Source organism: Dermacentor albipictus, chromosome 10 (genome assembly GCF_038994185.2).
Source record: "Dermacentor albipictus isolate Rhodes 1998 colony chromosome 10, USDA_Dalb.pri_finalv2, whole genome shotgun sequence".
In the NCBI taxonomy this organism is placed as follows: domain Eukaryota; kingdom Metazoa; phylum Arthropoda; class Arachnida; order Ixodida; family Ixodidae; genus Dermacentor; species Dermacentor albipictus.
In genome coordinates this window covers 38,438,203-38,451,343 of record NC_091830.1, presented here as the reverse complement: position 1 = coordinate 38,451,343, position 13,141 = coordinate 38,438,203, and the positions used below count along the sequence as shown (strand labels likewise).

General features: G+C 43.6%; 1 protein-coding gene and 1 long non-coding RNA gene across 2 annotated transcripts in view; one reads left to right on the top strand and one right to left on the bottom strand.

Moving 5' to 3' along the window:
- LOC135911868 (uncharacterized) overlaps nt 1-5,765 on the top strand; it is a 63,574-nt gene extending 57,809 nt beyond the window's left edge. The window contains exons 6-8 of the mRNA XM_070527388.1: nt 782-890; nt 3,892-3,957; nt 5,696-5,765. Coding sequence (XP_070383489.1) covers nt 782-890; nt 3,892-3,957; nt 5,696-5,744 — 224 coding nt within the window. The 3' untranslated portion in view covers nt 5,745-5,765. The remainder of the gene's footprint in view (nt 1-781; nt 891-3,891; nt 3,958-5,695) is intronic.
- The window catches only part of LOC135911846 (uncharacterized), a 128,641-nt gene that overhangs the window by 907 nt on the left and 114,593 nt on the right, over nt 1-13,141 (bottom strand). The gene's annotated exons all lie outside the window — the stretch shown is intronic.

The window sequence follows — 13,141 nt, the reverse complement described above, 5'->3', positions numbered from 1 at the left end:
GTTACACCATTGTCCCGATTTGCAAACGTTCCGAGAATAAAAGGACTACGCTAGAAGAAAGGGGATCCCAGATAATTTGAAGGAAATATTTTTTCCCTTGCCGGCGAGCAAATTGTTCGCCATTTTATTTGGGGCTTGCTTGAAGTATTTGTGAAAAAAACTAAATAGACGCATTTTGACTGCAATAGGCAGATCACAGAATTCCCATTCTGTATGTGTCTCTTATTACCAACCTATCTTGTTCATGCTTGAAACTGTGAGCGGCAATACAGTTACTATGGCACGGAAGAGGGCACGGAAGGGGGCACAGAAGAGGGCACGAAAGCCACTAAGGAAGTTTTCCATGTGATCAATAGCATACCTTCCTCAAACGGAGATAGCATATCTTAAATTTGAATGCTTTGTTTTATTGTACAAAAAAGTGAAACAGTTATCTCAGTGCACTGCAATCGGAACACAATCACTATACCGAGCCGTACATGGAAGTTCATACAATGAATAATCGATAGAACCTTATGTTTGTAGCTAGTGTCACTAAAGTGCGTTTGGCAGGGTTCGGCATGCCGCGACACTGCTTTTTTGTGAAGCACATTTCCCTGCATAACTTTGTTTCCTGCATGCTCCGCTACTGCTCACCCCAACAGCATATACTTCTGATATAATGTCAGAAGTGGCTTCATACATTACCTAGCGGCACTTGTTTCTGTTTTCTGTCGGCCCAGTAAAAGGTAATGCCTTCGGTAACTTGGTAAATAAACGTACTTATTCTATGTTCTTGCAGAACTTTTCACTAGAGACACATTCTGCACAGAAAACAAAACAGCCGCAGTCGTGAAAACTATTGCTCTGCCGCAGTTCTACTTGACTGCTCTGAAAATGACCTTATTTGCGTAAGTAAAGCTGTTCGTATTGATGCTAGTTTACTCTTGGAGATTTGTGGAATTGGACGATGCTTGTTGCGTTGTTTACCACCAATTTTTGGCATGCCTGGCTAGGCGCATTGTCCTGCGTCATGGCAGACACCCAAAGCCATTCCCTTTAGAGCTCGGGCAACTTAAGGGACATGCAATAGTCTACAAATCCCGATATCATTTATTTTTGTTCTGCATGAATGCTGAAACATAATTGTTCAATCACTCCTTTTGTTTCTGTGGTGAGTCGTTGAATGAAACTAAAAACTACAATATTTACTCAGTTGTGCACCTATGGTGCCAATAGACGTAGAAATCTGTCTCGTGAACTGTAATTTGTCAGAGAAGGCACTTGAACATCGCGAAACGAAGACTCGCATAACATTAGGCTGCGGAGTTGCACCTAATCTTTTATCATCATTGTGCACACAATATACTAACATAGCGAATTGTTCTTCAGCAGGTCCAAAGTATTAGAAAAAGAGCATTCATTTGCTCAGGCCCAAAGTGTTGACGCTTTAACAATGGCCAACCTCGGTGTTATGGGATATCAGACGTACTTTATTACAACTACCCAATGGGCTTATCGAATTTAAATACAATCATTTAGTAACCTTCATCTTGGACGTATAAAGGGAGGACTCAATTATACGCTTTGAAGCGTGACAGAAAACAAACTTTCCTGGCTACAGAGGTGGGTTTCTGCATAGCGCAGTTGAGAACACCTGCGGGTTTAGCCACCCGTCTGACGCGTTCAACCAGCCAAATCGTGTCGTCCTGTTCCCAGCTGGACAGCACAGCCTCCCAGTGCTCCGGCATGGCATTGTGTATAATGGGTACTGGCTTTATATTCTGGCGGGCCAACTTTGTTTATTATAATGAAGGTGCTTCACAACACCAGAGATAAATGCCTATCTTTACGGTTGGATGTACCTTATTCTAAAGAAGTAGACATAAATAGGAATTTGTAGCTGCAATAAAAATATTGACTGTTCTCTGTTTAATGTCTTAAGGTGGGATTGAGGCAGGGAAGGGAATCACTTTCTGGTTTCCTGGATATGATCCACAATGCCTCCGTAGGTACGGGTGAGCGCTTCTGTACAACTGGCCTTTCGTCTCTCTCGGCTGGCTTATGCTTGAGCTATAACATCGGCGTAAAAATTCGGAGAAATGTCCTCATGTCCTGGGGCGCAAGTTATCTAGTGTGTTTCTTCGCTTGCACCAGCAGGCTTTCATATGCAGGCTGGTTTCCTGCCTATGCCACCATTGGGGAATCCCCGTTATGTACCCCGAGAATCCGTAATAATTACTAGCTAAAGCCTGGACCTGTTCCCACTGACAAGCGCTGGAGTGACGGCAGCTTCCTCGGCTCCAGACACGGTGCAGTTCTTCAGCAATGCGCTGATGTTCTCTCTTAGTCGAGGCTCAAGCATCGTCACTCATGCGTCCTTCTAGTTAACGTAGGTACTAGCGTGCAAGTGTTCTTTCTGTTCTGGAACATGCTCGTTATGGCTTCCGCTTCGGTTCTACGCCTGCCCAGGTGACCGATAGGATGCACTAGCCTAGGGTTGGAAGCCACCTTGAACGTAAACATGATCTCGTCCGCTATGTCTATCGTGCGTTTGATCTCTCGCATGCTGTTCTGGTGACCTACTCTATGGAGGAGGGCTGGTCTTGACGAGGCACGCTGTAACCTTTTGAGAGACGAGCTGCGCCTCCCTGTGTTCATCATGGGTATTTCTTAGGCCGAGGTTTACAAGTTCAGTGGCTGTCGTTCTTGTTGGCAGACCCAGCGCTGCTTATAAGTTTCCTGAGCATTGGCGGACTTGTTAACTTCACCTTTGGTTTATGGGCTGGTAGGGGAGGCTGTAAGTGCCTCTGCACACCATTAGTGCTCTTACTGGCTTTGGGGTGCCTTCTTCCTTGATTACCTTTCTTCTATTTGCGATATGCGCAATCACTGTTGCTACTTGCGCTGCAGAAGCAGACAGTTGCCTGACTTTGTGCGCCGCTCTCTGGTTATATTGAATCGACATTCACAGGCCCTGAAAAGAGCGCGCAGAATGTGACCTGCACTATTATTCCATGCCACATTAGGTATCGATAGGAGAAAGTGCAGTGTTATCTGTTTATATCTACCTGAAAATCCCGCGTCTTTGTCGGGAATGCTGTAAAGTACGTTCTTCAGACAACCATGAGGACTCGTTTTCACATACCAGCCTCAGTGCCCTATATGTGAGAGACCCGGAGCATTACAGCGATAGGCTGCCGCCATTACCATTGATGGCTACGTTCATAAAGTATGTTCACGGGATTGAGCCTCTAGTGCAGAGCCCAAGATGAAGTGTGGCAGTGGCATCACTGGAGGTCAATGCAAATTGTAGTTTTCCTATTCCGTACGTAAGCGTCACACCATCATGAAAGTAACGGGGTGAGAACGTGGCGACATTGCGGTACATGCACCCTAGACATCAGCGAACCTTTATAAGAGAAATATTTTGAATTGACGTGTTCTATTACTTTGTTGACAGGTACTACCAAATCAGCCACTTATGTTAGCAGTGTTCTAATGCGTGCAGTGCAGAGACCTCGTTAAAGGCATCGCGCCATATTTTTCTCTTAGAGGATATTCACACAAAGGGCAACAACCACTAATTGACATACCAACAGGGCTTGTTTATTCCAGCATACACAAAGCTCATGAGCCAGGCATGAAGACTGGTGCACCAATGTTATGGGTTTTTATTGCCGAGATGGCGAGACGCCGTGGGAGGTCTAACCGTAGCTTCCGATGAACAGTATGTGCCTCCGTTACGCACACATGATGAAGCTGTCAACAAATTTATTTTCACGCTTTTCAGCCAGGACATTGCGCAATAGAATCTGTGGGACTGCAGCGGTGTCAATGCCCTCCTTCTAGATACCATTTTATTTCCAAATGCCATGAAATATAATCTGACACTTTCTTCTGGCTACACAGGCTTGGCTCCAACCACACCCAAGTGCTCTATCGTGAAGATAAGGAAAAGCTGCAAGAAGTTTTTCAGTATGTACCTAATGTGTTCTTCCATTTTACGAAGCATGATTGAGCTTAGTTTACTTCAGTGAATTCTTGATTTCTATGCAGTGAAACTAGTATCGCTCGAGGTGATGAGGTGACTGCTTCGGACGCCACACCGTTTTAGCAAGAATATCTTGACTTGTACAAGTTCGTACATTTTGACATTTGCATAGAACGCCCCTGACGATCCGGACGAGAAAAACCTTATTTTTGTCAACTGTGGTATTTTTGTTGTATTATTTAACGCTGTTCCATGAAAACTGCCGACAAACTTGATTGTAGCTACTTCGCTATAATGGCAAATGAGCGCTCAGAACAACGCACCAACGGTCGAAACGCTAGAAAAAAACAAAGAAGTACTGGCCTGTGCATTATTATTGAAAATGGCCTTACCGCATGTGGGGTAAGCTTAAAGGCAATGATCCACAGATGTGCATCTTCATAGGCCGGAGTGGCCAAACTATATATATATATAGTTTCTAACCAATGAACAAATGTTTCCCTAACATATTTCTGGCAGACCTTTAGTGGGGTTAAGCTTGCTGAGATAGTGCCATACTACCTTTAGCCTCAGTAACTTGACTAATTTATTGTTTCCTTTGTTGTGTTTGTTGGGTTCTGCAGAAAAAGGTGCAGAAAATTCTAAAAGCTACCTTATTCCCTGTTGCAGCAAACTGGCTGGTAAAGGTGGCATAATAACAGACAGAAGGTCACGGGGTAAATGGCTCGCAGTAGCATTGCGCTAGGTGCTTATAAACACACAATGTGTGGGAGAGTGGCGGGCAACAACAGCCTGGCGTATTACAAGAACCCAACGTAGCTTTATCAAGAGCACTCGTGTGCACATACTAGGGGTGGGTGACATAGGAGGGGGATGTGATGCGCGCGTTGCTTTTAAGAAGAAATACGTTTTACACAATGGGCTTGAAGTATGTTGTTCTCCAGTGGCGGAAGTTCTTTTTGGGGCAAATATTCTAGCCACTTTGCTATCTTGACAAAGAAGTGCCCTAAATGTGAAGAAATTCGCGCGTGTGTTGGCTATGCCAATTTCGGAGGATGGACGCGCAACGAGTGGGGTACGACAGGCGACATTTCAGGGTGACTAGTAGAAGCGTTGTAAAACTTGTGATGAAGACAGAGTCTCGAAATGTTACCTGCGTGTTCAAAGTCGGAAAAACTGGCTTCAAATGGTAGCTGCAATACGCTGCTGTAGTATGAGTAATCATTGGAAACAAATGTGGCTGCACGGTTTCACGTATATTCCAGCGATCTAAAAAGTGCGTGTATAGGAGGGTATAAAATGCGCCTTCGTGTTTCAGTTGAGGCCATCCAGTAGGCAATTATGCTATCCGTTTTACAGAGTGTGGAGCCAGTGTGGCCACCATGAAACGAATTTCATAGTATGGAAGCATATACTAGGAGTGCGAATTCAGTGGCGCAGACTAAGGTGCACGGCTAGTGCGCGAGACTCTCACAGCTAGTTTGCACTCTCTATCTACACTGTCACTGTCGCAACATTTCAAATACAAGAACACACAGAAATGAAAACCTCAGGGGTGAAACGTAATTCAATGCAGCGTAAATGTGCCTGAAAATAACTATATTCGACGTTATGGATTTTTATGCAATTTTTTCAGTGATAGCCACAGCTTTGTTAAACGAGTGATAGTGGTATGCACAAGTGAAATCGTTTAACACTATTTTTTGTGAACTATATTTGCAGAAGATGCCATCACAACTCCACTGAAAGTTCACAATGTCTAAAGAAGTGAAGGTAAGGAAGAGGACAAAAGACGCAATAAGCTTTCATGTGCTCTGTGCATTGTAAAAGCGTCAATAAAACCGCGCAGGGCGATTTAAAAAAATTAAATGGTTCTTGTTGTATCTCAACATTTAGGATAACGTTTGATGAGAGGTGTAAAATTCTCGCTTAGGGGTTTAATAATGGTCTCCCGATTCATGGGAGAATTCACATACCTCAGCATTCCGGGAGCTGGATACCAACATCATCTTCACCAAGAATGTCACGGTGACTTGATTGCCTGTTTTATTGACTGAATGTTGGACACGAATATGGTATCCGCTCTTTCCTGTTTACTGGGGGTGATCCTCCCAACTGTGTTAGACCTGGCCAAAGGCTGACCGTGTTCCACTTCCTGGAGTGTCCGGACGCCGAAGCAGAAAGACAAAATGCAGTTTCCACCATCTTACCAAACAGTATTCGTCTGGAAATGACATTCTTGCTTGGCGCAACGCCGTGCATTTTAACAAAAGCTATATTCAATATCTTAAATGATGTTGTGCTAGAAGGAATCAGCCATAGGTATTCCTAGCCCACCATCCAAGTGAAGGCTGCAGCTGTGGTAGTAGCTTCTTGTAGGTGTAGGTGTTAGGGCACTGATAAGGCCGTCATGCTACTTCCACCGACATATTTTACTATATCATCTCGTCGTAATATATATTTTATATTTATAGCACCCCTCACTAACCATTTACACCCAGTTAATTTAACAGGTATGCTCCGTAATTCGCAACGATAGATTTTTACGGCCTTTAACATCTATCATACGTCTGCGATTAGGAATACATTTATTCCTTCTAAACACATGATGATCCCTTGCTCTACGGAGTACCACTAATCGTCAATTCCATAATGTGCTAATAATATAGTCCTTAGATTTGCTCCCCAAGGATTAAAATGCGAATGTCTTCATATCAGATGGGACCAAAGCCCACAATATTGTACCCCGAAAACATCAATGGAATTTTCCCAAAATGTGTTGTAATCGATTGAAGGAGCAGCTAATAATGTACTGAATACCTTGTGTAATTCTTATGATGATAGTCTGAGTAAAGCCTTGAATAACTCGCTGAATTTTATGAGAGAAAACGTGATTAGTGACAGCTTCTTATTGAATCACAAACTGAAAGAAGGCGCATAATGGAACAAAAAAAGGACAGCAGAGTGAGATGAAAATGGCCTGGAATGTGATCAGTGAAAGCTCCTGGTTTTCTGTGAGGTGTGTGGAGTATGTGTTATCCCAAGATGGCAGGCAGCAGGAATAATGACTGTGTATATAGGGTGTCCCAGGTAATTTTAGCCAGAGTTAAAAAATAAGCGAATTCTGCGTAGTTGGACAGAAATAAGGTAATGGTTTTTGCCGACGCTTGGAGGTACTCCGATTATTTTTTTCCTTCTGTGTGATTGTAAATTAGTCCTAATAATTTAAAAAACTCCTCAAATATTATGATTACATGAAAAGTGTCAATGAGGAAATTGTAGAGCAATACGAACAACGACCGATGCAGCTTTCTGTCACTCAATACCTGGTGCGCAGAAGTGCTTTTCTGAGCGTGAACGAAATCCCAGTGCCTTGAGAAGCCAGATGCAAGGCAATTTTTCACGTATTTGCGGGCTTCATTCACGCTAGGCAAAATACCTTTGTGTAGCACGCATTGAGAAACACAAAGCTCTATCGGAAGTAGTTCATGTCATTCTACAATTTTCTCACTGAAATTGTTTACCTAATTGTGTTAGTGGAGAAGTTGAATAAATAATTAGGAGTAGTTACCTAATTAGACAGAATGTAAAAAAAACAATACACAGTGTATCTCCAAGCATTGGCCAACATCACTACGTGGATTATGTCCAGCTACGTCTCATTCGACTAATTTTAAACTTTGGCTAATAGCTGCGACACCCTGTATACGTGTAATACAAAGACGATAGAATGATTGGTTGGAAAAAGAAGCAGTTTATGATAATTACAATAATAATCAAGGAAATGTCATGAATGAGGGTCGGGGCATGCCTGAAGAAGTAAAGTATCGCTTTTGAAATACCATCTATTCAAATTTTGTCGATGTAGATATTTATGTGATTGTCGAGTGACATGAAATAGTAATCGATGATGATTGATGGGGTCTTATGGCGCAAGTGCCAAAAAGGTGAAATAGCGCCAGACAATGGTTTAATGTAGTCGAGCTTGTGGTCAATGTCCATGTATATATGTGCATCGCTGTATAGAGGCCTAAAAGCGTTCGCAGTGCAGTGTGAAAAAAATATATTTGTGTTTAGGTAAAATTATGAGAATTATATATAGGTTGTACAGTGAAATGTTAAAAATAAAATATCTGTGTGAAGAAATGATATACCAAAATGTGTGGTTATCAGTAGCTATTCCCTCATCGGGGCCTTTCAGAAGTAAGGCCCTGTAGGCGTGCGCTATACAAGACGCTAATATCGCAACATCGGTTTCACAATAGAAGCCGCCTTACGAATCTTTAGGGCTGATAACATGCAACAAGTGGACTTCATTGAAAAATCTAGTATTGATTTAATGTTGAATAGCGCTTTAATACCAAAAAACATTTCTGAATGGAGACGGATAGATTGTGTGTGCGCTAGAGGAAAGTGTTTTTTGCTTTGACCGCCTACTTCCCGACACTCCAGTAAGACACGCATGAAATTCAACCTCTCGCTACATCTAGCACAGATGGGAGGTTCATCGCCAGTCAACAGGTAGCTGTGTACGTGTATCCTATATTCAACCCAGTTAAGAGGACATCGGCTGCCCGTGATTTTGGTGTTGAGGGCCAAGGGCCTAATTGAGGTTTTATTCGGTGAAGCTTGTTAGAGGTTTCAGCATCCCAAAGGTGTCGCCAACAGCTTCTCAGTTTCCTTCGCAGGAAAGGCTTGAGGTATATCTGTGACAGCTATAGGAGCGTTCCGAGGTTTCGCTGCTGTAAATGTAGCGAGTTCGTCGGCAACCACATTCCCCTGAATGTATCTGTGGCTAGGAACGCAGCATATTAAGATATTTTGCTCAGCAGCATAAATAGTGCACGAAAGTGAATACAGTTTTATTACTACAGGTATTCTGTACTTTTTTTGGCGAGATTAACTCCTTGACTACGCTTAATTAATGTGTAAATATAATTGCCTTCTTTAATTTTGTATACATAACATGTATTACAGTATAGAATAATTCATAGTCCTCCACCGTAAAGATGCTCCTTAGTGGGTGCAGAACATCTGATTCCGAAAAAGATGGCCCAATTGCTGCATAGGACACTCCCACATGTGACTTTTATCCATCCGCGTAAAACTCCGCGCATGCGTATTTCGCTTGCAGTTCTAGAAAGTGCTTTCGAATGTGTTCCTGTGGAGCCTGCTTCGAGACTTGTACAAATGACGTGTACTATTCTACAATCAGCCAGTGCCACGGTGGTAATGGCCTCGCTAGGGTCTTTATACAGTGTTCTAGAAGCGAGATACCCATTTATTCACTAAGCCTCCTAACACGCAGCGGGAACGGTTATCTGAATGTTGGGAGATTATGATACAGTGTAGCGCACGTCATGTCATTTACAGTTCCATAACAAAGACGCTCAGGGTTTCAAAGCACTTTCAGGAAATAAATAAAAAGTAGAGTACGACCATTGTAGGTTTAGTGACCACTCATTTACTGCCCGTACAGACTTGGTAGAGAGCTCGTCCTAAAAAGCACCTGTACCCAGGCGGATCCCTAAATGATGAACGGCATCCGGCATCTTTAACGCGCTCGGTACGGCAGAGCGATTGAGTACAGCATCATAATCCAAATGGGATAGTATGAGGGGTCTTGTACTGGTGAATAAGGCACTTCCTATGGCTACCCAACGTTGTATGCGACGAAAACATTAAGAAGATTCATTGTTTTTTTAACATTCATTCTTAATATATATTATTGTGGTATACGACGGATAGTTCGCAGTCAAGTAGGATACCCCAAAAATTTGTGCTCTGTGTGATGAGAAATGCGTTGTCCATCGAGTTCAATATAAACATCTGGGACTAGGCCTCTCCTCTTTGAAAAAAGGACGCAGGAACTTTTCTGCAGATTTAACATTATCCCGTTTTTCACTTGCCCCTTTCGACACCCCTTCAGGCCAAGCTGAACTTGTCACTCGCAAATTGTGGGATTACACGATTTATAACCTATTTGCACGTCATCAACGTATACAGAATAAAAACATGGTACGACGAAATGATGAGTGTAAAGAATTAATTCCTTACGATAAAAAGAGTACAGCTTAGTACGTCACCCGGTGGCCACCGTATTTCTTGGAGGAATGGCCTAAAGAGAGCATTTCCAACCTAAACACGGAATACGCGCTTTGACAAATGACTTGTTATAACGTTAAGCATGTTTCCGCAAAATGGTGATCTCCGACAAATCTCGCAGTATGTTGTAGCGTCACGTCGTGTGGTACGCTTTTTCCATATCGATAAATATGGAGACGAAGTACCGTTTGTCAAAAAGGCATCACGGATGAGTGACTCTATGCATAAAAGATAGTGGGTTGTAGAGCGACCTTTGCTGAAGCCTCACTGATAAGGGTCAAGGATTTTGTTAGATTCGAGGAAATGCAACAGACGGTGATTTATCATTTTCTCAAATACTTTGCAAAGACAACTTGTAAGCGCTATCGGAAGACAACTATTTACAGAGGATGCAACTTTGCCTTGTTTTGCTATCTGAATTACAATAGCTTCTCTATATGCGGAAGGCATGTATCCAGACGCCCAAATGGTGTTAAAAGGTGCGAGAAGTGTTATTTGTGTAAGTTTGCGCAAGTTTTTGATCATGTCATATACAATCCTGTCAGCCCCGGGTGCGGAGCACTGACATGCGTTTAGAGAATATTTCAGCTCGCCAACAATGAAAAGACGGTTATAGGCTTCATTCAGTCTACATTTCCGATCTAATGTCTTAGGTTCTACTATTTCTTTATATCTAAGGAACGACTTAGAATACTTAATTGAGCTAGAGACACCCTGGAAGTGCTCCCCAAGTGCGTCTACCTGATCTTCCATCATTACCCGTGATCATCGACCAAGTGTAATGGATGGGTCTGCTGTCCGTTAAACATCCTAAGCGCATTCAAAACTTTTGCCTCTTGTGTGTAGGAGTTTATGCTCGAGATAAATTGCTTCGAGCACGTTCTCCTTGCCTGTCGCCTTGTCCGCCTTCGCTGCGGTTTGATGTGCTTAAATTCCACGAGATTTTCTGCAGTTGGTGTTCGACGCAGTGTGTTCCATGCCTTGTTTTGCTTCTTCTATGCCTGTCTGCAATCGTCATTTCACCATGGAACGCATCGTTTACCTGAACGATCATTTGTTTCAGGGATGCATTTTTCTGTCACGCCGATAATAAAAGCTATAAAATACTGTACTCCACCATCAATAATAAAATCATTGATAAAATCTTGTGTTAAATAAGTTGATTCAATAAACTGCTTCCAATCAGCCGTTTCTAGTTTCGATAGAGGCATTTGTGGCCAACGGTCATATTGCTCTTCTAGCTTGAGTAATATAAGAAAATAATCACTCCCTATAGACTACTGGCGTCAGTGTGGATTTCTGTACCGCTTCGTCGTCGAAATGTGCAAGTACAGGCGGCGACTGCATGCGTCTTTTGAGTTATTGAAATGCGTCGGCCTGCGACGTTTCCGACTTGAACCCGACATCGCATTTAGTTAAATGTGTTAGTGGCTCCTCAATGCGTGAAACGTCCTTGACGAAGCGTCTATAGTAGGTACACATGCCAAGGAATCTACGCACTGCCTTCATGTCGATGGGCTGCGGGAACATTCCGATGGCAGCTGTCTTCGGTGGGTCGGCGCCGACTCTAGATTTGCTGATGATGTGGCCTAAGAACAGAAGCTCATCATAAGCGAAGCGGCACTTTTGCGGCTTTAGAGTGAGCCCTGATGACTTGATGGCCTCTAATACTTTCGCAAGCCGCCTAAGGTGATCGTCGAAATTTCAGGTGAAGACAACGACGTCATCCAAGTAAACAAGACAAGTCTCACACTTCAATCGTGCTAACACCGTGTCCATGACGCGCTAGAAAGTTGCAGGCGCCGAGCACAGTCCGCATGACGTGACCTTGAATTCGTAGAGGCTGTCTGGCGTGATGAAGGCGGTCTTTTCGGGATCTCTCTCGTCGACTTCTATTTGCCAGCAACTAGACTAGATATCCATCAACCAGAAGTATTTTGCGTTGCAGAGCCGATCTATTGCATCGCTTATCCGTGGTGGGGGCTATACATCCTTCTTTGTGATCTTGTTCGGTCGATCACAATGTTCAGGCGGTTTCCCTTTGTTACGCTGGCAAAAGCTGATATCTTCCTGGTTTATAATCCTTTAAAGGCTGACCGCTCGACAATCGCTCATGTATTGTCCATAAGGGCGTGAGTACAGCTGTTCAGAGATGGGCGCCAGCATGTACAAGTTCCCTCGCCGCGGGTAGCCACACGTGGCAGGGGAAGCGGATTCGCGTTACTCTCGCAAGATTACGGAGGCTGCATATCGAAGGCAAATAAACATTACATAAGGGTAAGCAAAGCACGCAGCTAACTTTCGCCTACTGCAAGCGGAAGAAGTTGTGCAGTAAATATGTACTTACTTTTTCAGATTTGCAGTATCCTTCTGCAAAAATTGTGCCATGAGCAGCTCGCAGTGGTTGCGTATCGACCGCAGTGAAACCCTCTTGATTGTTGCCTCTACAAGATTTTTCGCAACGTGCGGCAACAGCCTGGCGTCTTCAAACGGATTCGTTCCGAGTACTTCTCGCAATATGCAGAGATCATCATCTGCAGTAAAGTGCGAGCGCGCGTAAGACGTTTTCGAAGCAGTCATGCTTGGCGCCTCAAAAACAACTGCTTTGGATGGCTTCGGCCCTTTCGGCTCTCCTGGCTGTCTAGCAATGTCATCACCCGCAAGGGCGGCCCAAGACGGCTTGGGGGACCACGCTAGCTTTCGATTTTTGGGTCTTGGGTTAACGCGAACGCAAGCACCCAAGACTGGCTTGGGTTCTGCGCATGCGCACTGGCGGCCCGCAATTTTTTGGAGTCCCCAAGCCGCTTGGGCCCCAAATTCTAAAACTCTCTATTATGCCTCAAAATAAAAGTGTATAACAGCTGTGCCTTGCCAGTATTCACGTACGCGGCAGAAACCTGGAGGCTTACGAAAAGGGTTCTACTTAAGTTGAGGACGACGCAACGAGCTGTGGAAAGAAGAATGATAGGTGTAACGTTAAGGAATAAGAAAAGAGCAGATTGGGTGAGGGAAGAAACTCGAGTTAATGTCATCTTAGTTGAAATCAAGAAAAAGAAATGGGCA